Source organism: Pectinophora gossypiella, chromosome 20 (assembly GCF_024362695.1).
Source record: "Pectinophora gossypiella chromosome 20, ilPecGoss1.1, whole genome shotgun sequence".
Taxonomy (NCBI): domain Eukaryota; kingdom Metazoa; phylum Arthropoda; class Insecta; order Lepidoptera; family Gelechiidae; genus Pectinophora; species Pectinophora gossypiella.
In genome coordinates this window covers 9054518-9080782 of record NC_065423.1, presented here as the reverse complement: position 1 = coordinate 9080782, position 26265 = coordinate 9054518, and the positions used below count along the sequence as shown (strand labels likewise).

The 26265-nt window shown below is 38.6% G+C and overlaps 2 protein-coding genes and 1 long non-coding RNA gene across 4 annotated transcripts in view; 2 read left to right on the top strand and 1 right to left on the bottom strand.

Annotated features, from left to right (window-relative positions):
- The window catches only part of LOC126376238 (GPI transamidase component PIG-S), a 73947-nt gene extending 64804 nt beyond the window's left edge, over nt 1-9143 (bottom strand). The window contains exon 1 of the mRNA XM_050023510.1: nt 8966-9143. Coding sequence (XP_049879467.1) covers nt 8966-8999 — 34 coding nt within the window. The 5' untranslated portion in view covers nt 9000-9143. The remainder of the gene's footprint in view (nt 1-8965) is intronic.
- LOC126376216 (protein I'm not dead yet) overlaps nt 1-25007 on the top strand; it is a 65058-nt gene extending 40051 nt beyond the window's left edge. Inside the window, exons 2-14 of one of the 2 annotated variants that reach the window (XM_050023476.1) lie at nt 9543-9672; nt 11682-11805; nt 12792-13057; nt 13460-13666; nt 14479-14604; nt 15020-15145; nt 15726-15840; nt 17289-17380; nt 17622-17722; nt 20104-20196; nt 20719-20912; nt 21844-21981; nt 23150-25007. In XM_050023476.1, coding sequence (XP_049879433.1) covers nt 9623-9672; nt 11682-11805; nt 12792-13057; nt 13460-13666; nt 14479-14604; nt 15020-15145; nt 15726-15840; nt 17289-17380; nt 17622-17722; nt 20104-20196; nt 20719-20912; nt 21844-21981; nt 23150-23476 — 1959 coding nt within the window. In that variant the 5' untranslated portion in view covers nt 9543-9622 and the 3' untranslated portion in view covers nt 23477-25007. Of the gene's footprint in view, nt 1-9542; nt 9673-11657; nt 11806-12791; nt 13058-13459; nt 13667-14478; nt 14605-15019; nt 15146-15725; nt 15841-17288; nt 17381-17621; nt 17723-20103; nt 20197-20718; nt 20913-21843; nt 21982-23149 lie in introns of both variants that reach the window. The other variant, XM_050023475.1, reaches the window with a different exon arrangement.
- LOC126376344 (uncharacterized) overlaps nt 1-26265 on the top strand; it is a 140487-nt gene that overhangs the window by 22364 nt on the left and 91858 nt on the right. The gene's annotated exons all lie outside the window — the stretch shown is intronic.

Sequence of the window (26265 nt, the reverse complement as noted above, 5' to 3'; positions counted from 1 at the left end):
CAAACATGGCGATCATTGGTTTAGGCCAGTGCTGCGATTTGAATCTGCGACCTCTGTGTGAGTCAAGCGTTCCTCCAACTGGGCTGCCATGGCTTTACTCGCAAAACAACATCGAAAAAACTTTCGCATAGGAAGTAGCTGATCTATTTCGAAAGTCATAAATCAAGGGGCGCCAATCTATCCAGCAACACCAGGTGACGCATGAACACGCCCCCATTTATATTTATGTAACCTCGAACTGCGTCATACTTACGCAAAACCAGTAATTGCTTGAATAGTTACAGAGACGTATCCACGGAATAGGAGAAAGAAGTTGGAAAGGCCCTAACGCGCATTTTATATGAGAACCGTTGACGCCGATTCAACCCCACTCTCTTTTTCTACTACTCCTGCAAACAGATAACTACGTACGATAGCTCTACTGCCTCTCAAATTCCAAAGCCACTTTATCGGTAGTGTATATTTTATGTGATAGGCTGCAATTTTACCATTAGTTTTAGTAAGAACGCTGCATACAAAATCGTTAATAACCACCAATCCGCACTGGGCCCGCGTGGTGGTTTAAGGCCCGATCTCCCTATCCATCCATAGGGAAGGCCCGTGACCCTGCAGTGGGAACGTTAAGGGGCTGGTGATGATGACTGCATACAAAAGTAGGTATTTTTTGATAAATAGCCGATCATACTAAGGTTTTTAGCTTTCCTTTGATAAGGAGGGATCTCCTTGCGTGACCTTGAAGTAACTTTCCTATCTACTGATTAACTATAGATCTACTGTGGCCCAGTGGTGCACCGGCTTGCTCCTCAAACAGGGAGCGTCATTTCGAACCCACTACCGGATTTGCATCAATGAGTTATTAATTTATTTTAAATTGAATTTTCATTAACACAGTTGGCTCGACCATTATAGACGGCGATACGGTTTACCACCACGTTGGTCTAACAGAAAGCTAGGTGAAGCGTGCGTATTTCATTCAGCTTGCGATGGGTGTAGCTCTGACTACCCCAATTGGGATATAGTCGTGAGCTTGTGTTGTGTTATGCCCAATAATATGCTTCCGAAGTCTATGGTGCAACCGATTCTATTTTTACTAAAGCTAACCAGGAAGTATGATTATAATTCGGTCACATTCCCGAGGAACTGGTTAGTTCCCGCCGTCGCTGGGAGTAAGCTCTGATGACCTTCGAAGTCCAAGGTTCGAAATCGTGCTCGTAAAACTTTAATAGCTGATAGTCGATCTAGCAATCGCGCTATAGTTACATTGTTGGCATAATTGTGTTTATGGAAATGTTCGATTGGTGATTCGGTCATAGACTATGATTTTTTCGCGCGTTTATTGTCTATTGCTATCTCTCTTGCTGTTGAATGTTAATGGTTCGGAATGGGACGGTTCTTCGTCATAGATTAAAGGAGAATGACCACGAATGGTACCAAGATTTCTCATGCATCAAATATTCAAAATACTACCAAAATATTTTTCACGATTTTCAACATAATTTCGCCAAAGGATTCGGAATTTCGAATAGGGGATTTCATTTCTTAACTTAAAAATATGTTTATAATAAGGAAACGCCTGAAACGAAGTTATAGGTTAGGATTTTCATGTCCACTTCTTTCCGAAACCCGGATATGGATTGAAAAAAACTTTTTTGATCCTTGCTAGATAAGTCTAGGTTACGGAAAAATAAGTTTGACTTTGATGCAACCATGACGCAACATGGTACGGGGTCCATACTTCGATGAACATTCTCCTTTAGTACAAACACAGGCTTCTAAAACCTTAAAGGAAGACATCGGCTTCCTGACATTTTTCAAAAAAATAAATAAAGATAAACGTATTTTAATTTATGCCAAGCTCTCGTTCAATTCATGTTTCTGACTTAAGAAAAATGGACTTTATCTATTCTATGGGCATACCCGACAAAACATTTTACAGACAAATCTTAATAATATTGCGTTTCGTGACTCAAATTTTTACACCTATAGGTGCAACGAGGTTGTCAAATATTGTATCCGCTAATAACTCTTTCACGAACCAAGTGTTAAAAGACTTCAAGGTGAATATTCATTATTTCAATGACATGTTATTTCCTACTAGCTGAGGAGTAGCCCAGTTGAAAGAACGCTTGGCTCTCACTGTAAGGTCGCAGGTTTGAATCCCAGCAAGGGCCTAAACCAATGATTGTCGAATTTGTTTTCGAATTCATGTTTGGAACATAAATGATTATCACGCGCTCAGCGGTGAAAGAAAACATCGTGAGGAAACCCATTCCTGAGAAATGTGTTTAGGAGGTATGTAACCTAATCTGTAATAGGGTGGATTTTCCTTGGCGGGTTGGAAGGTCAGACATGTAGTCGCTTCTATAAAAAACCGGACCTGTCAAATCTTCAATGTATATGAGCAGGTCTTGTGCTAACGCTAGGGAGATGATGATGATATTCGCTTTTGAAACTCTTTTGCTCTCAAATTCTAATTCAAATATACTTTATTACATCAAAATAAAAAGGAAAGAGTTACAAAAGGAGACTTAACTATTTTTAACTATTTTTTATTTATACGCCATTTGTGTGTTCGCAGTACGTAGTACTATTTTTATTCTATAACATATAACACAACATAAGCTGACTACTATATCCCAATGGGGGTAGTCAGAGGTACATCCATCGCAAGATGAACTAAGTACCCACACTTCACCGAGCTTCTTGTAAGTATAAACTATTATTGTCATATAACTTAAAAGTAAAACTTAAAAATAGGCTGTTTATGTTATGTTTAGATACACAACATACATACATAAACTCACGCCTATTTCCCATTGGGGCGTAAGCAGATAGGTACCATGGAATTCCATTTGCTTTGATCCTGACACACTTCTCTTGCTTCCTTCACATTCATCAATCGCACGCCGGATATACAACCGTTTGATTAAAGAAAAAAATAACATCGATTGAAACGTGCGCTCAGTGATAAAAGTCAATTGATAGAAAATATTCAGCAATAATAGCCAATTGAACTCTTTTCATTATAATATATTATCATTGGACGCATCATCCTTGCGAGCGAATGACGTAAGGAGGCGGTGGCAGCATTGTGTGCTAATGAGGGTCAAACGTTCAATTAAATGGAAAAAAAAAGTATTCTACGATACCACTTTGGATCAGGGTTCTAGGCTCAGATACGTACAAACATAGTATCACGCCTATTAATGTTACACATAACCATAGAATAAAGAATAATACTACGTACCTATAGAACGGACACTCTCCGCCCCGCACCGATTCGTTTCGCGCGTCAAGATTTACCTCACCCCCTCTGCGTCTCACGTGGCGGCCAATCGGCCCGCGACACCAAACACTTCAGGACCCCGATACCGACCCCGCCGGCGTGGTCGACGATTTCCCTCAATCAGCGCTTATCGCTATCGACCCATTGCGCTCCCCATTGGTCCGGCCAAGTAGTTAATGTCATTTGCGGGTTAAGTCAAAAAAAAATCTGCGTCTCACTTTGGTCTAAGTGGGGGCAAGTCGCTAAGAGGTAAGTGGGAGCGCGCACGGACTGTTTCGCCCGCACTAAAAACAAACAAAAATTGCTATTTGCCAATTTTTTTTTGTCTCGAGCGAGTTGGTGTGGAGTAACCATGTCAACCACCGTGACCTTAACGCATCTAGCCTGTCGGACAGGTAGGTGTAATAAGCCCTTCACTGTGGTAGAAGTGATATGCCGTTCGCGGGAATTATTCCGACGACCCGATTACTATCCCGACGATCCGATTACTCTAGCCATAGAGGCAGCCAATCAGCTCGCGACACCAAACACTTCAGGACCCCGATACCGACCCCGCCGGCGTGGTCGACGATTTCCCTCATTCAGCGCTTATCGCTATCGACCCGCTAGGGTCGATTAATTCTTTCAAATATTTTTCCTCTCAGACGACGCCCTGAGCCGAGGTTCGCGCCCAACTGGGCACCCTCAGGCCTGTTGTCTTAAACGTTGTACCGGGTGAGAGCCTTCAGCGCTCCCCATTTGTCCGGCCAAGTAGTTAATGCCATCTGCGGCAAATCTACAATAAGTCACGTCAAAAAAAAAAAAGTTCGCGGGAATGTTCCCAAAGTGGGAATGTTCTCTTTCATAGTAAGGAAATTGGTTGCTTTTCTTTTTCAAATTCAACTTTGTCTTGTACTCTGCCTAAAGGTTACATAATAAAGCTCTTTTTACATAAGTTTTGCGGGAACGGTATTGCAAAAGCGGTATATAAAGCGAAAGTTGATGAGAGGAAGAAGAAGGACTTACGATGATCAAATTGGAGATGTCCTTAGAAAAGGTTCAATACGATCTACTCTGAACCGGCGTGCGTGTATGAAGCGATTGATGAATGTGGAGGAAGCAAGAGAAGTGTGTCAGGATCGAAGCAAATGGAATTCTATAGTCTCTGCTTACCCCGGTGGGAAATAGGCGTGAGTTTATGTATGTATGTATGTTTGCGGGAACGGCTGCAGGGAGCATACCTAAAGTGGGCACATTCTCGAGAACGACACATCACTGTGTGCTAGGCAGCAAACACGATTCTAACGCACCGCTTTCCCTTCATCCACTCTCATTAAATCTTCATGCAAACCGGTTTAGAGTTATACTTGATTTTAAGCTTCTATGCAGGACTGGGAGCGAAAAAAAAACCACAATGCGTTAAACTGCTTCATCACTTTATAGTCAAAACCACGTAAACGCTTTAAAAAAAAAACAATCCAATGTGAAGTTTGTTAACAAAATATACCTTACTCTATGCTATTGTGATCTTTCTTGACATTATGGATCTTTATATAGGCGCTGGGGTGATTACTTGTCACCATATGGTTTATGATATCTTCATAAAACAGTATCAAAAGTGGTAAGTTAGTTGTCAACTGATTACCACAATACTAAAAAAACTAATTAAAATACAATAAAGATAAGCATGTTCCTGTCGCAGTGAACATGCAAGCAACATAGTTTACACGTTGCAATAACAATAAACATAGTAATTACTGTATTTATTTAATTGTAAACATGAGTTTTGAATCAACAGCACAATGAATATCCATTACAAAGCACACTTCACACTTCCTGCATATCTGCATAATATTGTCTATGGTATAGTGCATCATGATCAGACTGGACATTCCGTACAAAAATCTCGTTTTAACCATGTGTCGTCTGACGCGTATGTGCGAGCGAGATAGACAATACGCATGCGCTAACTTAGTCTAGACTGAAATGAGACCCAGCTTGAGTAAGGTAAATCTAATTCGGTTCATGATACGAAATGCGGGCGGAGTGTCCGTTCTACGTAGTATTTATTCTTTATTCTATGACATGATGCGACGAAGGCATAGGTTACACTTGATCTGTAGATATAATAAACTCACGTCCGTAATGCCTATCGAGGTGGGCAGGATCACAAGTCACAAGAACACATTTGCAGTCACAGTTGGTATTTTTCTCTTGTGTGGGTTGTGAGATCAATGACCAACCTCATCAACCCTGGTGTCAGGGTTGTCTGCAGTCTGGTGTGTGGAATACAATGTAGAGTCATGAGCAATATCATATACCCACTTTAGAACCCTTTCGCACTATCATATTTGACATTTAATGAGACTTACGGTTTAATTTATCAAAAAAGTTAATGTGACATGGTTTCAAAGTGTTCATATATTACTCGTGATATTGTACATACAATAATATGGCTAACGAGTTTTAAACCACGGGATTATATCTTTATAAATGTGTATGTGAGAAACAGTGTGATAGTGATGAGAGAGATGTGGTGTAAAAGACGATATAGTGACTAAGATTGAGAAAGAAGGGAATGTTAAGTTGGTTTGGGCACGTAGAGCGGATGAAGAATAATAGGATTACGAAAGCAGTATACTAAGCGAAGGTTGGTGGCAGGGCTGGCAGAGGAAGACCTAGAAGGATGTACAGACTCTGAACCGGCGTGCGTGAAACGATTGATGAATGCGGAGGAAGCAAGAGAAGTGTGTCAGTTTTGAAGCAAATGGAATTCTAGCGTATAGTGTGCTTACCCCGGTGGGAAATAGGCGTGAGTTTATGTACGGTCACGAGCATTAATATGTATACACTTTGGTACCATGTCACATTAACTTTTTTGACAAATTGAACTGTAAGTCTCACTAAATGTCAAATATGTTAGTGCGACAGAGTCCTAAAGTGGGTACATTATATTGCTCATGACTGTATGTATGCATGACTCTAGCTTCGGAGTTAATGGCTATGTATCCGTGTATGTGTCTGTCTCTGTCGACATCACACCTACTCTTAACTCTTATTATGCAAGTACCGTCTCATGCAGGGCTTCGTGACGTATCTCTACCCGCCATCTGTACACAGACAGCAATGTGCGTCACATAGCTAGATAATTGATAGTATAATGCGGTTTGTACTTGTGTGTCCTAGTCTTAATAACAGGCAATAAGGCCAGTGGGCCTCGGAGGAGCTCGGTGGCGCAGCGGTTAACGCGCTCGGTCTGCGATCGTTGAAGTTAAGCAACTTTCGCAAAAGGCCGGTCATAGGATGGGTGACCACAAAAAAAAGTTTTCATCTGGAGCTCCTCCGTGCTTCGGAAGGCACGTTAAGCCGTTGGTCCCGGCTGCATTAGCAGTCGTTAATAACCATCAATCCGCACTGGGCCCGCGTGATGGTTTAAGGCCCGATCTACCTATCCATTCATAGGGAAGGCCCATGCCCCAGCAGCGGTGACGTTAATGGGCTGGTGATGATAGTATTGTGATCAAAATAAAGAGAAGCAATACAGGTAGCAACACAATTCTATATATAATGTCACTTTGAACTTTGAACTTCTGAACTTTGAATGTGATCCAAATTTATTTGAATACTTCTTAGATAACAGCCTCCGTGGTCTAGTGGTTAGCGCATTAGGCACACGATCTGGAGGTCCGGGTTCGATTCCCGATGGGGACATTGTCGAAATCACTTTGTGAGACAGTCCTTTGTTCGGTAAGGACTTTTCAGGCTTGAATCACCTGATTGTCTGAAAAAGTAAGATGATTCCGTGCATCGGAGGGCACGCTAAGCAGTTGGTCTCGTCTATTAGCCGTAAAAACACCTCTACCAACTCGCAGTAGAGCAGCTTGGTGGAGTATGCTCCATACCCCCTCCGGTTGATCGAGGGGAGGCCTGTGCCCAGCAGTGGGACGTATACTAGGCTGTTTATGTATGTATGTGTACTTCTTAGATATTCTTTTCAATCAAATTATAATTATTTATAGCACAGACACAGTTTATGGCACTGGACGGACATCTACAAACGAATAAAATAAGCATAATGGGCAGCCTTACTGCTAAACACTAAGCAGCAACAATTAATCAAATAGAATAAAAAGGTTTTTGTTCTTTACTCCATTTGTGTAGAAAGAATGAATAATACAGTTTAATGTATTGTAATTGTAACACGTCTCCATTGTCTTTACAAAGTGTTTAATAACTTAATATACCCTATACAGAGTGTTTGTAACATTGTAACAAATGTGTACTAAGGGGGATGATTCACAGTCAATATCAAGTGGAAGATTCAGTCTCTGTTTTTAGCCTTAACATTTACAGGAAGTATTTGAAAAAATACATACTTATCAATTTTACATAATTAAACTATTTCTTTTTTTATATTTTTACCTTTTATTTTTATATACTTGATTGACTAATGTGGAGGTTAGAGAAATATGTCAGTATCAAAGCAAACCAAATTTCAAGTTTCTGCATACCCTGGTAGGAAATAAGCGTGAGTTTATGTATATATGTTTATATACGTCCTTAATAGCAAAATACTTAACTAAGGGCCAATTCATAATCATAATCAATCATTTATTTACAAGAACACAAATTCAAAACATGTATTTCCTTCAGATCTTAATTGGAAAAAGAAATATCCTAGAAAATGATTTCAAATGAAACATTTTACTAAGTACATTCATACATACATAAACTCACGCCCGTAATCCCTAATGGGGTGGGTAGAGCCATGAGTAATCCAAGACTTGTAGTCCTGTGTACATAATTACCTGTTTTAGCATGGAATTTATGAAATGAATACATTGTCTCAGCATTACAGAAGTAAAAATTATGAAATTAATTTCTTCTTAAATTTAAATTAATTTAAGAAGAAATTACATAAACTCACCCCTATTTCCCATCGGGGAAAGCAGTGACTATGAAATTCCATTTGCTACGATCCTGACTTACTTCTCTTGCTTCCTCCACATTCAATTCTCAATTCAGTTACATACATACATACATAAACTCACGCCCGTAATCCCAAATGGGGTGGGCAGAGCCACAAGTAATCAAAGACAACTTGCAGCCACTGTTGATACGAAGTCCTAAGATGTATATGATGAACCTTATGGTGATAAGGGATCAATTCAGTTATTTTTAATTTTGAATTAAATTACATTTGATATTGAACTAGACATCTGAAAATACACATCTTCATCCAGGAAGACCTTGAGACCTTGGTGTTTTCAATGGGCCACAATCTGGCAGTTGTCCAGACATCTGTCATCTCGTCTGGTCTTCCAGTTATTTAAATACTCATGATTTTTCAGTCATTCTGCTATTGTGGATGTGTTGAAAACAACTTTGTTAAAATTTATGTGGTTTGTTGGAATTTAGCTGTAGTTATGGTTTGGTAACAATTTTTTTATTATTGTTATTTAGATTGTCGAAAGCGAAATCTTTTCTATCACATATCTTATCAACAGCGCTGGATAGGTTATGTTTACAAGAATAAGAATCTCTTTAAAATTAAACAATCTCTCTAAAAGAAAACAACATAATTAGAGTATAATTAAATTTAAAGTCCAATTTATAACAATATTTATACGTTTTTAACAGTAAAAGCCGTAAGAAGCAGCTAGTAACGGATGAAGTAATTAAATCGAACAATTTACTTACCTTCGACGTCATTCTTAGTGTCCAGCTTTGTCATGATGAATCAATTAAGTAACGCACAATATTCAGAACATGTATAAAAACTCATACACTATTTAAAACATTATAATTTTTCCAAAAACCGCAAAACAGTACTAGAACACTAATGTTTTGATATTATTTTTTGACAGTTTACACTTGCTCATGTTGGCGTAATTGCTCTTTAGTGTTGCCAGAAATAGGTTCAAAATTCTACCACAATTTTTATTTTTTGTTTCTATTGAGTTTTGTAATCATGATTATAAGTACACCTACTTAATGCAGGAAAATGAGTATAAATACACAGTAGGCATACACAGTAGCACTCTCTCTCGCTCTAAGAAATCTATTATGTTTTAATGCATTCACGATAAGTTTATTACTTGTCACCGCGTGTTTATTATTCGGCTTCGTTTTGTTTGAAATCGAGATTTATTATTTCAGTTTTAATCAATTATTTAGTTTTTGTTTTGTTTTCAAGGTATAAAATGTTTCTACATTTATTCCTCTGGTAGTGTGTAGTAGAGCATAAACTTATAACTTTATTTTGCTTTTTTTTCAGATGACGACAAGAATGTGAATTCCAGCTACAACATTCGATTATAATTTTTGTTGGAGTATATTCAAGAAAAATAATCAAAAATGTCTGCAATTCGTAACAACCCCGAGAATGGCATCGGCGACGAGCCTCGGTAAATATAATTTTAGAAATATAAAAAAATACTATAATAGTTTCTACCCACCAGAAACTTACTTCTACAAAGTTTATTGTAGTAAGTTTAATTAATGCACATGTGCATTAAAATAATACCCTACTAGTGGACACAAAGGTTTAGATGGAAAGAGGCTTCAGTTTCATGAAATATTTAGACAAAACTATAATTAATTTGTATTAAATGTTTGATTTTTAGAACAGCGAATAGGTGGTATGCCAATTAAGTTTTAAAGTTCGTGAAATAATGTAATTTTTCTTGCAGTTTTTGCCCTTTTAATAGATAAAGAGTAAACACACAAACCTGTAGCCCGGTACTAACTTTTTGTAAGTTGCTATTGGATGGCATATACGGACAATGCACCTTAATTTGATGTTTGTGTGATTTTAGCATGGTTCTCTATCTGTTTTGTTATTTCCACCAGTGTTTTTGTACAATTTCTCTCTCCCTCACACTTTTTACATAAAACTAGATTACTGAATGATATAATAATTTGCATTTTTCACCACTTACATGTGTATGAAACACTGATTCTCTCAACTGCACACATTTTTTCTAATTTTATTACTGAACTTGTCTAACTAATGTTAAATACCAGATAGTTTAATAATTATTATTATCCTCCACCTTTTCATATATAACTTTATTTGAAAACAAAATATCCTGTTGTTAAATTGTAGTTTCTTTTTTTTGCTGTAACTGAACTTACTCAGGAAGTTTTTATTTAGATTTAATTTTTTGCTCCAATTGCATCTTAAAAGAAACTGAATTTCGATGGATTACTGTTTTCTTTTACTGAAAAAGTTATTTTTAATTTATTCTGTGTAATCGTTACTCTTTGTTTCTTGTCTTTTGTAAAATGTACTATACTTTGTAGGTACTTATTTGTTTTAAAACATTGTGCATGTGTAGATGTGTGTGTGTTTTCTATATGATTTATTTTAAGTATCATTTAATTTGTTTTAATTGAAAAAGTTATAGAGTCAATGTTCTACAAAATGACACATTTTTCGGAAATATTTTTATTTCTGATTTATTTAAAAAGTTAATACTTGGGAATCAATGGGGCAGCTGTATCACTAATTTGCATATGAAATAGGTTTATTTTTTAATTCTAAGCAGTCTATTATTTTTTTTTTGTTGGTTACCAGTTATCAAGGTATGTTCCAAAACTGACTGGAAATGTACTGATGGTCTATGTCCGATTTTTCTGTTGAGGCAGTGAATACAAACTAGCCATCTGTTTCTCAATTGCACTTAAATATTTTATAAATGTTCATAATATTCCTTTTTTTTTTCATGTAATATATGCGGTAAAGACGCATTGGTTCCATTGTACTTAATGCAGCTGCCCTAATAAAATAAATCATGATATAAAAAAATATATGTTCTCATAATTTTGATATGTGCATGAAATAGCCAGAATTTATCATTTGCGACTTTTCCGAAAAGAAGTTGCCCAGTTTATAGAGACACTTAAATATTTTAAATATTTTTTTAAATAAATTTATTCACCCTTAAATTTAAGCACACTGGCGAAAGCTCATGAAATACACGTGTCTCCGAATCCCTTGAGTTATCGTTTCCACCATCAATAGACATAAGAGTAGATTATTATCTACTCTATACAGAACAATATAATACAAAAACGCTTTATTGCACATATAAACACAACACACATCAAAAACAATTACAAAAGTAACAAAAAAAGCACAATCGGAGGCCTTATTAAATAGCAATTTCTTCCAGGCACCCTTATGGTGAATAATAGATTGAAAACTGTCATTTAACTGCGAACATTTCCGCGTAAAGTCGCAATGATAAATTACCGGCGTTTTCCCTTCCAAGTTTGTCTGATCACTGTTCTGTTTGAGGACTAAATCCATAATTCTGTTTGGCATGTTTCAGCACTAACCAGCAGCCGGGTATCGACAGGTTCCTAATCGTGTTTGTTCTCTTTGCAGCGGCACGACGTATTTCTTTTCCAGGCCCCGGTCTAGTGCCACCATCGACCAGAGAATAGGACTGTTCTTCTCCATCTATTGGAAGTCTATCCTGGTTGTCCTGACGCCCATTCTGCTGTTGCCTATACCTATCATATTTGAGGAGCCTGTAAGTTTTAGTTTTTTTTTATTTAGTGCATTTGACTATGATTCAGCCTGGTGAGTCTTAAGCAGCGATGTGGTCCAAGGTGGAGCACACAAACACAAATATTGCCTATTTTAGTGTTTATTTTTTGGAACGCTGTGTAACTGCTAGCCATAGCCGTCATTGACGCGATAGAGGCGGCTAATCAGCTCGCGACAACAAACACATCAGGACGTCCTGTACCACTCAGCTCTGACATTCCGTAGTACGCGATTTGGCGACGAACTGGCAACATGTGAAATTGTACAACCCGACCGCGTTACGAATCACCACACGCTGTAGATGCTAAGACGACGACCGTACCTACGCAGTTTTGTCGATTTTATGGAATCTATATGAATATATGTATAGTCAATTTGGCGTCAAGTTTGTATAACACATACTACAGTATGTATAACATCAGTAATGACGGCCTCCCGGGTCCAGTGGTTGAGCGGTGTACTCATGATCCGGAGGTCTCGGGTTTGAATCCGGTGGGGACATAACACAAAAATCACTTTGGGAGCCCTGGTTAGGTCATTGGAAGCTGATCACTAGATTGTCCGAAAGTAAGACGATCCACGCTTCGGAAGACACGTTAAGCCGTTGGTCCCGGTTACTACTTACTGATGTAAGTACGTAGTCATTACATGAGTCGTGTCAGGGGCCTGAGGCGGCTCAATAGTAACTCTGACACCAGGGCTGATAAGGTTGGTAATCCACCTCGTAACCCACACGATAGAAGAATTTAATTATATAAAGTTTCTGCTATTGATCTCTGAAGGAGTACTGATTATTTCCTCACAAACCTTCCTCTAAGATCTCCTTTTCATCCTCTTCCGTTCCTAATTGAAGCCAGTCAGGGTTTTTGCGTGTGAGTCCCAGTCTTTGAAGCCTATGCTCTGTTGAACCGAACTCTCGTTTGTGGTCTTAGTCTGTTGTCCTTATATATCAATATCCATATCTTTCAGAAATACCGATGCATGTACGTGGTCCTAATAATGGCGACATACTGGGTGTTAGAGTTGTTACCTCTGCCGGTGACATCCATGTTGCCAATCGTCCTATTCCCAACGATGGGCATCTTGGACTCGGACAAGACGACGGCTGCTTACATGAAGGAAACCAACATCATGTTCCTCGGAGGGCTGATGATAGCTGCTGGAGTGCAGCATTCGAAGCTGCCGAGGAGGGTGGCCTTGTGGACAGTGCAGGTGGTCGGATGCTCGCATAGGAGGTAAGTTTCGGACGAGGAGACAACCTACGGAACAACATGCAGCCATTGGTCGAAAGCATAATAAGGGACTGAAAACAATTAAAAAAAAACACTAGAATTTTCCAACAGGAAATTCCACTTGATATCAACTCAGTATCACGGTCTGAATCATCACCCAAAGTTTTCGTTACAGTGTCACGTAACACTCTTAATTTGAATATGCTCCATACCCCCTCCGGTTGATTGAGGGGAGGCTTGTGCCCAGCAGTGAGATGTACATAGGCTGTTTATGTTTAATAAATTTTATTTCTATACTTTTGCGACGGTAAATTCCACTGTGTCATCCCCCTCAGTATTCGTTACGATGTCACTAACACCCTGTATTATATTATAATAAAAATATTTGCGTATTTTATGTTTTAGGTTGAATTTCGGGTTAACATTCGTAACGATGTTCATATCGATGTGGGTGTCCAACGCGGCTGCTACCACCATGATGGTACCCATCGTGGAGGCCATTCTGGATGTATTGGAACAACAGGGACTCGGCGAGGTCTACTTGAACAGGAAGAAGACAACTGAGAACGGCAAGGAGAACGGAAAACAGCCTGAAAAGACCAGCGAAGAAGAGTGAGTAAATTTTAGTGTTATCACACCAGTAGTAATGTAGTACTGAGATGATGACTGAAAGACATCCGGCGAAGTAGTTAATGCCGTCCGGCCAAATAGTTGATGCCCTCTGGCCAAATAGTTAATGCCGTCCGGCCAAATAGTTAATGCCATTTGCGGCAAAACTACAATAAGTACCGTCAAAAAAGAAGAAACTGACAGATATCGATGGAAAAGGAATACATGTTGCGCCGACGCCACTTAGAGTGTGATAAGGGATGCTGATAATGACACTTCAGCTACTCCATACCAAAATTTCATTCTTACAACCAACTAATGCCTGAAAGCACCCAAAGGTTGCCTTGAAGAAATTGCTGCATGAGCAAAATGGCCGCTTGTTGTGCCTTTCAGTATCTGTTGTCCTTATTTCTATGTATCGTGTGTTAATTGTGCTCAATAAAGTATTTTGTCTATCTATCTAATGCTTAAGTGTGAGCGAGACAAAGTCCGCGTGCTCTTGCCCTTACTACTCAGCTTAGGTCGGGTTTCCGCTGACGCGGAGATGGACGGAGAAGAGCGGAGATGTGCGGATTTGACCAATCAGTTCGAGAGAGCGAAAAACGAAGACGCTCTGTCACTCTCTCCCTCGCGGTGATTGGTCGATTCCTGCACATCACCGCTCTTCTCCGCACAGTTCCGCGTCAATGGAAACTCAGCCTTAAGGCTGTAAGACTAAAGTAAGATCCGGAGGGTAGCCGCATAAAAATACGCTTTTTGGGTTATTTTCCGAGGATTGCTTTGTCAAACTTAACCCTATGTTTGTCGTGTTCTAGGCCCCCAATGCCGAGCGACATTACGATCTGCTACTACCTGAGCATCGCGTATGCGTCCACGCTGGGGGGCTGCGGGACCCTTGTAGGCACTGCCACCAACTCTGCCTTCAAGGGGATATTTGATTCGTAAGTAAATTCACATTTACTGTTGCTACAACTGTTGTAAACTGTAACTTTCCGTATTTGTTCGCGCATCACTCTAAAACGAACGGACAAATTTGGATAAAACATTGCAGTTTTATACAATAAAGTTTGATTAACATCTGCAATATAAATCAAAACGTCTTGTGGGTGGGACAAAAAAGCGACAGATCACTGACTGATTGCCTCACTCATCACGAGGGGAATGAAAAAGAGTGGAAAAGTTTGTATGAAAGTTATAAAATGGGTAATAGCTAGTAAGAAATACAACACAAATCCATTTTATATCTATCCTGGCTGGAAATTCGGACCTTGCGAGGTTAAGACTTCATCATAGGTTTCGTACAGCTGCTTTTTCGTCCTAAATAAAAAAAAATAGTGATAAGTAACCTGGTTGCAGGGAGTTCCCCGAGATATCTGGCGCGGTGGACTTCTTCTGGTTCATGGCGTACAGCACGCCCCCCATGCTGCTGATGCAGCTGCTGGTGTGGGTCGCGCTCCAGGTCACCTTCATGGGCATGTTCAGGTAAATATACAGGGTGTTAGCGACACCCGAACCCCGAACAAGCTCCAAATGAAAGCTACTAAACGATTACCGAAACGATTTATGTAAGAAAGCTTATTATAAGATTAATGAATACCTAAACGATAAAAATGCCTGGTATTAAATGTGTTCCTTTAGTTATAAAATAACTTGCAATGTATACATACATTGATTTAAAAGATGTGTTGCACCTTGCGAAATGACGTAGATTCAAAAATTTGAAATGTCAACAAGTTTTTCCATGTTAATTGGGTAGTTTCCTAGTTCAAAGATAAATTATGAAATTCTGATTACTAAATAAAGACAGATCTAAAAAACGTGTTCTATTTGCTATTTTTAAGAATAAAAAAAAAATATGATAAGTGCGAGATTATGTCACTTTTCTATGACGTCACAGGTTGCTTTTCATAAAATTCCACAGTAATTTTGTGTATTGACATTTAGTAAAAAGTAACTGATTTGTCTAGTTAGAAACTACCCTATTACATTGAATAAATGATTCTGATTTCCCATCTAACGACTGACCACTCGACATTGTTGATGATGGTGATTGTCTTTGCAGGCCTAAGAGCGAGGCAGCTCGCAAGGTGGCTCTGGCCAGCTCGGGCTCCCAAAACACCATGAAGGTCATCAAAGAGCGCTACCGCAGTCTCGGACCCGCCACTTTCCATGAAAAGGTAAGTTATAACTTTTTTTATTCAATTCTATTGGATCACAGAAACACAGTTCTTTTGCAATATTTACATGCGTAATATATAAGTATTATCTACTGGTCACTTGTCATAGAATAAAGAATACCTATAGAACGGTGACTCTTCGCCCCGCACCAATTCGTATCGGACCTCGAGCTAGATTTACCTCACCCCCTCTGAGTCTCTTTCTTTAGTCTTAAATGGCCGTAAGCCGCCATGGAGTTTGGGGGAGTGCGCACGGACTATCTGTCTTGTTCAAGTGAGTAAATTAATGTCCTGTAAATGTGTGCAATGAGGAGCTCGCTGGCGCAGCGTTATACGCGCTCGGTCTGCGATCGTTGAAGTTAAGCAACTTTCGCAAAGGCCGGTCATAGGATGGGTGACCACAAAAAAAAAGTTTTCATCTCGGGCTCCTCCGTGCTTCGGAAGGCACGTTAAGCCGTTGGTCCCGGCTGCATTAGCAGTCGTTAATAACCATCAATCCGCACTGGGCCCGCGTGATGGTTTAAGACCCGATCTCCCTATCCATCCATAGGGAAGGCCCGTGCCCCAGTAGTGAAATGATGAAATGTGTGCAATAAAGTGTCAAACTCAAATTCAATGCTCAAAAATATCTTTATTCACAAGGTAACAACGTTGCACTTTGAATCGTCAATTACATAAATATATTTTTATTCGAACGTCCGCCTAAAACTACTGCAGCACAAACTGCAAAACCCGGAGAAAAGCTGAAGAAACCTCAGCACAGCGCCTTAGATTTTCTTAAAAAAAAAAACAAGTATATTGAACGATTTTCGTTTTTTAACATTCATCTGTGATTATACAAAGAGAAAATTAAACTGGAAGAAATTTGAATATTGACTTGATATTCTAAATAGATGCCACTGCGTCGTTCGCTTAAAGACGAAGGGAAGAATTGCGCATGGACAGGGAAATTGCACAATTGAGGAGGACCAGGTGGAGTAATGGTTATCACACTTGTTGCGGTTTGACAAGAGCTGTGGGGTTCAAGTTCGATCCGAGTCAGATCTTTTTCGATTTAATTTTCTCTTTGAAAACATGAACATTACTAATTTAAGAGCCACGCTCTTGTCTGTGTAGCATTCTCCAGTATTTTCATTCTCCTCTTTGTCTATTTTTGTGCCTTCCCAAGCACGGATCATCTTACTTTTTGGACAATCAGGTGATCAGCCTGTAATGTCCTAAATAAATTAGGGGTCACGAAGTGATTTTTGTGATATGTCCCCACCGGGATTTGAACCCGGGAGCTCCGGATCGTGAGCCCAACGCTCAACCACTGGACCACAGAGGCTGTTACGTAATGACAGAGGTGCAAGAAATGAGCCCCTGGAATTTTATGTTTTGAAAATGTATTGAATACAAAATCAATTCACGTATTTAGTAATAAGACTGTTGAAACGTTTTAATTCCAGGCTTCCGGCATGTTGTTCCTGCTAGCTGTGTTCCTGTACATCTTCCGCAAGCCTGGCTTCATGCCGGGGTGGGCAGACGTTATGACCACCATGTATGTACCGCACTTTTATGTACGGTCACGAGCACGAGCATTAATATGTGTACACTTTGGTACCATGTCACATTAACTTTTTTGACCAATTGAACTGTAAGTCTCACTAAATGTCAAATATGTTAGTGCGACAGAGTCTTAAAGTGAGTACATTATATTGCTCATGACTGTACAGGGTATTAGTGACAACGTACCTAATTGGGTTGGATGGATTCTAACCTTAACATGTCTATTCTTCCAGGAAAGTGAAGGACGGCGTAGTGTCTTTGTTCATCGTGATCCTCATGTTCATCCTGCCCATGGCCATGGATTTCCTCAAGTTCTTCTCCGCTTCTTCCTCATGTGAGTTTCTTCAAAAAATGAACTTGATATACGATAACTATGGTACAGGCCCTCAATCAACCGGAGGGGATATGGAGCATACTCCACCACGCTGCTCTTAGATTTGAAAGTATTTTTTGTTTTACTCTCATGTACCCCATGCATTGTTATTTAAGATCGTCATCATTGTTTGCATGGAACGTCTTTCGTGCAAAATGTTAATACCTTAATCTTGGCGGTTGGCTATGCGCTGATATATTAAACATTCAGTTTTTTTCTTAATATTATTGATTCTAAATGTACCTATGGTCAAAGAAGACATAAGCAATCGTGGAAGCCAGTAAAAAATAAGATTACAAATCCACCCAAATCAGCTTGAAGGCAACTAACTATTCCAGAAACCATACGTCATCTAAAAAAGAAACGAGACATTTTCAATAAGGACAGTCAGGCCGAATGACTACTTCAAAGAAAGGACCGACTTCGCTGGGAGTAGCGTCCTCCATGCCATATAAACCCAACTCATCTGCTTATAGTCAATGAGACTGATCGCAAGATACAATCACAAATATAAATATGTCAGAATAGATTATTAATATGTCACTGTGGTCGTGTGGTTCACCAGCTTGCTTCTCAATCGGAGAGCGCCGGTAAAAACACCGGTACTGAACTTGCACCAATGAGTTAAATTAATCTTAAGTGCAGTTTTGAACAGCCTCCGTGGTCTAGTGGTTAGAGCGTTAGGCTCACGATCTGGAGGTCCGGGTTCGATTCCCGATGGGGACATTGTCGAAATCACTTTGTGAGACTGTCCTTTGTTTGGTAAGGACTTTTCAGGCTTGAATCACCTGATTGTCCGAAAAAGTAAGATGATTCCGTGCTTCGGAGGGCACGTTAAGCCGTTGGTCCCGGCTATTAGCCGTAAAAACACCTCCACCAACCCGCAGTGGAGCAGCGTGGTGGAGTATGCTCCATACCCCCTCCGGTTGATTGAGGGGAGGCCTGTGCCCAGCAGTGGGACGTATATAGGCAGTTTATGTATGTATGCAGTTTTCACTAACACAGTTGGCTCGACCATTATACACGGCGATACGGCTCACTGTCACGTTGGTCGACAGACTATAGTTGAGATGTAGTCGTTTATGTAGTCATCATCACTAATTTAAGAGCCGAGCTTGTCGGTGTAGCATTCTCCATGCTACTTTTTAGGGAAAAATAGGGCAGTGGTTTCCCTCTTGCCTTCCGCCCCGCAGTAACCAATTTTTATATAGTATAGTAATTCGCAGGCAGTGGCTGTCTTGTCGCTGACAGACTTCCGAACCCAAGACTATGTCGTAGGGCTGCCCCAAGCGCATGTACACATTCCTACTCACACACACGCACACACACACACACACACACACACACACACGCAAACCCACACACTTACACATACACACAACACACTCAAACACACATATATATATTAACATATCTCACACAGGCATAAACTCTTTTGTTAATTTTAATTTTCTCTTTCATTTATTCAAATTGCTAATCTTGTAGGCAATAGGCTAGTTTCCAACTAGTCAAATCAGTTACTTTTTACTAAACGTCAAAACACGAAATTACTATGGAATTTGTATGAAAAAGCACTCTGTGACGTCATAGAAAAACGTGACAAAATGTCGGACTTATTATTACGTTTTTCTTGATTAAAATTCATAAATAAGTTTAATAGAAAAAAGAAAATGTTTTTCGTTAGTTTTAGATGTGTCTTTATTTAGTAATCAGAATTTCATAATTTATCTTGAACCTAGTACACGACCCTATTGCTCTTAGTTACAACAGAATCCTTGTAATGGTTGTATATTGTTATAAGTACTTGGACGGATGAACACTGACTCCCATAATACAGATTCACTCTAGTTTGGGAGTTCAGAGGTCATTGCCTTGTGTAAAATTGAAACAGCCACACATTGTAAAATTTATTTTTTAGCTACCTGTGTATTAGGCTATTTGAAATAAATAAATAAAAAATAAATAAATAGTACTCTATCTGACGCGAGTGGGATGCCGCCCAGAGTAGTCACTTTCAAAGCCGTACTAGGACTCCTGTCCTCCGCCTCTGAATAGTACTGACACTTACTGCTGCCTTCTGTCACGTTCCAGGTTATAGTCCCTGTGACTTGCCCCTTCCGTCCTGCATTGCCGTACCGATGGCTCCCATCTCATGTTTATGCTTATGGCTTATGTAGTAATATATCAATAAATATAAAATATAATAATATAAATATTCATGCTACGTCATCCATCATCCCGTTGCATCATCATTAACTTGCGGATTAGCCTCCCTGTTAGTGTCTACGTCTCAACTCCATGCTGCATATTTGATATTTAATATTTATCGTTTTTAATTACAGATGAGGACTTGAAAGCTACTAAGCCATCTCAAGGTATCGTGACATGGAATGTGCTCAAAGAGAAGGTGCCATGGGGTCTTCTGTTCCTACTGGGTACGTATTACAGTATAACGTAATAAATAATTCAAATTTACCCGGTACAAGGCAAATGGCGGCCTCATCGCTCAAAGCGCAAATTAAAAAAAGTATTAGTATGTTATATATTTATTTGCATATATTTGTTGTTAAGTTGTATGCATAGTTTGTACCCGCAATCTTTCAATTATTTTTTATTTATTTTTTACCTTTTTCCTCACCTTATGGTTGTCTGGAAGAAATCGCTTTAAGCGATAAGGCCGCCATTTGCCATGTACTTAGTTAAGAGACTTTTTGTAATTATTTCTTTTTATTTTGGTGCAATAAAGTGTATTTGTATTGTATTGTATTGTATTGTAAAAAAAGCATAATATTAAAAAAAAACAACCGAAAATTGTGAAGTGTACCTTTTACTAAGTGCACATTTTGCTAAGTGTACCTTTTGCCAAGTACACTTTTCGCGAAGTGTACCTTTTGTATCATATTATACGCAAAAAATACAGAGGGCTTCGTAAATATAGCTTGATACTTTCTCCCCAGGTGGAGGCTTCGCCCTGGCTGAAGGTAGCAAAGCGACAGGGCTGTCGGCGATGATCGGTTCGTCCCTTGTGGGGCTCAACGGGCTGAACAAATACGTGGTGCTGCTGGTGGTGGTGCTGGTGACGCAGTTCATCACGGAGTTCACCTCCAACGTCGCCATTGCCAACCTCATACTGCCTGTCTTGGCTAATATGGTGAGTTTGCTTATCTGAAAGAAATTTCTTGGACAGCAGCCCGTATAGGTGCTTTTTATTTGTAGGATTTATGTTCTTTCTAACACGATGTACGGTCACGAGCATTAATATGTATACACTTTGGTACCATGTCACGTTAACTTTTTTGACAAATTGAACTGTAAGTCTCACTAAATGTCAAATATGTTACTGCGACAGAGTACTAAAGTGGGTACATTATATTGCTCATTACTGTACCATTAACTTCCCAAGGCCGAGATTTCCAGACACAATAGTTAAACAATGTGATATGGATTCAAAAAGGACATTCAATTATGTGACTTTTAATGAGCGTAATGGCTTATCTGTCACCGTACGTCGTCATGTCCGTGTTTTACAGGAGGCTGTACGGTCACGAGCAATAATATGTATACACTTTCGTACCATGTCACATTAACTTTTTTGACAAATTGAACTGTAAGTCTCACTAAATGTCAAATATGTTAGTGCGACAGAGTCCTAAAGTGGGTACATTATATTGCTCATGACTGTACCGACCCCATTAGGAATTAAAAGTGTGAATATATACATAACATAACTAAGAACATAATTTAAGATTTCTTTTTTTAAAATTGATTCGCTTTTCTTTTTTTTTATATATGCCAATAGGTGCATTTTGGGAAGTGTCCCTTTTGCTAAGTTACTGTTGGTGTCTCTAAATAAATAACTCGTGCAACTTACAATATTTTCGTCACAACCCCACGTCTTTATGACTGGTTTATTGTTCTATCTTAGTTGTACCTTAGGCGGCTCAACAGTAACCCTGGCACCAGGGTTGATGACGCTGGTATTCCACCTCACAATCCACACCATAAGAAGAAGAAGACAAGTTTATTTACGATAATTGCGTTGAATAAATATTCTGATTCTGATTATTATCATCATCTTCCAGGCCCGCACGTTCAGACTGGACCCGCGGCTGCTGATGGTGCCAGCCACCCTGGCGTGCTCCATGGCCTTCCACATGCCGGTGGGCACGCCACCCAACGCCATAGTCGCTGGCGTCGCGCACATACCCACCTCTAAGATGGTGAGTACACATTGCTAGTGTAGGTACAGTTATGAGCAATATCATGTACCCACTTTAGGACTCTGTCGCACTAACATATTTGACATTTAGTGAGACTTACAGTTCAATTTGTCAAAAAAGTTAATGTGACATGGTACCAAAGTGTAGGTATACATATTAATGCTCGTGACCGTACTTGCCCATATAACTAACATCGTAGTATGGTCAGTGAACTGTTTCTTAAGGGTGTTGGGACCCTAGTTCGGCGACAATAGACAGCGTAAATGTAGCCATGCCATTCGGTGGTCGAAGTTATTATTTTTGTCCTATATAAACTAAGCTAGGCAAGCTAGGGGCAAGTCACAGGGACTGTAACCTGGAACCTGGCAGAGGGCAGCAGTAAGTGTCAGTACTATTCAGAGGCGGAGGACAGGAGTCCTAGTATGGCTTTGTAATAAACTGCTCTGGGCGCTATCCCACTTGCGTCAGACAGAGTACAGCGGGGCGGAAGGCAAGAGGGAAACCACTGCCTTTCTTAAATTGATGATGATGATGAAACTAACCTAAATGAGTTATACACCTTTTTGCCACTACTTGAAGGTCTAGAGAACTTACAAACAAAAAAAACCTACTAACAAGTAGTATATGGGGGATTGGGACGTCACAGTGAGTATGGGAAAACTTCCAGATCTTTAAAAACTGTTCCGCATCAGGGATACACCCTACGGCCTGACGAAACTATCACATAACATAAACTGCCTATATGCGTCCCACTGCTGGGCACAGGCTTCCCCTCAATCAACCGGAGGGGGTATGGAGCATACTCCACCACGCTGCTCCACTGCGAGTTGGTGGAGGTGTTTTTACGGCTAATAGCCGGGACCAACGGCTTAACGTGCCCTCCGAAGCACGGAATCATCTTACTTTTTCGGACAATCAGTTGATTCAAGCCTGAAAAGTCCTTACCAAACAAAGGACAGTCTCACAAAGTGATTTCGACAATGTCCCCATCGGGAATCGAACCCGGACCTCCAGATCGTGAGCCTAACGCTCTAACCACTAGACCACGGAGGATTTTTTTTTCAACCAAACCTATTAAAACGTTGGTCAAATTCTATCACAGGTGAAAAAAAATTCAAAATCGTAATTTTTTTTTCATGTTCTAAACCTAAACGCAATTTTCTTCCAGGCTATCGGCGGTATTGGTCCGAAGATAATCACGACGCTCGTCGTATGGGGCGCCTACCCCACTTGGGGGAGACTTATATTTAACGAGGCTGACGTCCAGCCCCTTTGGGACAACCTCGTCACAGCCAGCCCGTCACCCATGGCTCTGCTAGACAGCTCTACTCTTCCAAACTTAAGTAGCAACTTGGCCTTAAGTTGTAACACAACTTTAAACGCCTTAACAACGACTCGTAGGTTCAATTGCAGCTACCCTAACTCATTGACAAACGCATTAGCTAATTACGTGCAAGGGAAGTTTGTCTGCGACTTCTTGCCTCTGAAAAGTTAAAGGTTTAAGCTCTTAGTTAAAATACCGCGAAGGATGAAGTTTTGCGGGTTTTCAAATGTGTTTTTTTAAATGGTTGTAAGTTTAAAGTCGACCATCTTACTATCTCTGTGGTTTAACAGCTAAATAACTCGCAATTAACTCTTGTATAGACTTGGGCGGGATTATATATAATACCAATGGAGTTTTTTAACAGTGGAGTAGCGTGGTGGAGTATGCTTTGCATGCTCTTATCGATGAGAAGGCCTATGCCTAATGGAACGCATATATAGGCTGTTTACGCTATGTTTCATTGAACTAAAATATTCATAAAAAATACCACCTATATACAGCCATATTTTATGTAAATAATTTAAATAATATTCACACATTTGGAAAACGTATTTAAAAGTAATAATATTGTATATTTTTATATCTATTTTAAACCTATCCGGCCTAGAATATCGTCTTCGCCGGTTTTATTTTGGTGTTGCCAACGTTAGCCATTTCTGCCGTTTAGTATTTTTTCAGTGTTCTACAAAGCATTTATACAATAGAAATGAACATAAGCATTTAATTTTCTACAAAAGAGTTTCCATCACAATTGTATTGAAACACTTTTGATGGATACTTTAAAATGAATGCTCCTTGCAACTTTTATTATAATTTAACATAACTGTTTTTGAACGCATATATACCCACCGTTTGAGCAATACATTTCTACACTGTTGGACAAAAAAATCGATTCTACTTGTGGTTTGGGAAAATGACTGTTTACAAAAATGATTATTTCATTATTTAATAGTTTATTGTACACAGAATCAAAGATATATACACAAAACACATATAAAACATATATTATTATTATTATAATATTGTATTGTGTTGTTGTATTGTATTGTATATTGTTATTGTCATAATATTGTTATTTTTATTGTGTAACAAATAAATATGTGTCATAAAGTGGAGAGATATGTATCATTTTAAAAAGGAAAATTAATAATATGTGCAGGCCAAGTTATTTGAAACAAAACTTGGAATCAATTTTTTTGTCCACCGGTGTACTATAATATATTTTCAATATACTTTTACCAGAAAAGCGGGTGCGGACTTTTATACTTCTAAGTACTATTTAAATTAATGAATAATGGGTACTTATGAAATATCGGTAATTTTACGGTTCTAGTGTTTCGGTACAGGTACGGATCGGTAACGCTGGCATATACCGCGTTTTATTCGTATTTCTGTGCCATTTTTCAACTATTACGGATATTTATGCCTTTTTTAGTTATTTGTACGCATGTATTTAAAAAAATCAGAAATGTTTAAATCGAATTGGCTTAAAAATGATTACCATTTTAACCATAATAGGCAAGGACAACCTAGTCAAATGAAATACTTTATACGAAACGTCAAAACGATATAATAGGGTAATTGCCAACCAGTCAAATCAGTTACTTTTTACTAAACTCAAACCACGAAATTACTATGGATTTTGTATGAAAAAGCACACTGTGACGTCATAGAAAAACGTGACAAAATGTCGCACTTATTATTACATTTTTCTTTATTAAAATTCATAAATAAGTTAAATAGAAAAAAGAAAAGTTTTTTGTCACATTTAGACCTGTATTTATTTAGTAATCAGAATTTCATAATTTATCTTTGACCTAGGAAACTATCCAATTCTTTGGAGTTTGTATAGATCTATGTACACGTTTGACGTCATCAGTTAACGTGGTCAAACGTCGCACTCGTTGTGTAATTCTTAATTCAAATTCGTAAATCAGTCAAAAAGAAAAGGAGATTGATTTTCAATCATATTAGAAAGAAAGAAAGAAAGAAAGAAGCGTTTATTATAAAGGGACACCACAGTAACAAATACAAATAATTTAAAACACGGAGTAACACACAACTTACAACACACTTAACTTACTTATTACACTGGATTCTATGTCTAGCTAAGCATTTTATAAGTTTTCTTAGACCCAAATATCTAGCTTATTGTGTGAGTGAAAGTATTCAGTACTGTAAACATCAAAGTTAACTGTGTGTATGAATAATTAAAAGATGCACTTGCTAAAGTTCAAAATCATGTTTTAAAACTTAATTTAAAATCAAATTGTATTCTAAAGATATGGGTTGTTTCCATTAGGGACTGAATCACTGCTTTTAGAAAATCCGTTAACATTTATCTCAACTTGTATTATTTTGGTGATATCGTTTTTTTTTTTTAATTTGAAGTGTTTTTTTGCCAATTATGAAAACAACAAATTAGGAAACGCTTTAGCATATTATGATACAATAACAAGACAAGGGCTATAGTAGTTTAATGAATATAAAAATCATAAATTATTAAGTGCCTTCGAATAGACACTTTTTTAATCCAAAGAAATAACTTTAAATTCATATATAAAAGTGTAATTTTATCTATTCACTAAATATTATTTGATAAATTATATATCTGACGATCTTCGATTAAAGAATGAAACAGTGAAAAAAATCAATAAAAACTTGACGTCGAAACATTTCGTCATACAACTAACACAAATGCAGTCACTTTTAAAGATGGCGATATACATTGATAAACAAATCACACCAGTATACTAAGATCTCGAAACTTCCTTGACAGAAAAATGTTAAGCATTTCTGTCATTATATAGTACATCGTATTCGTTTGGACAATAATACCAAAAGTTACTGCAAGTTATCAATTTGCCTTCTCATCCCTATAGTGGACTACGAACTCAAATATAGGTAATAAGTAATTGTCTCGTCCTTAATATTTGGTGCTATTAGAACAATATTGGTAT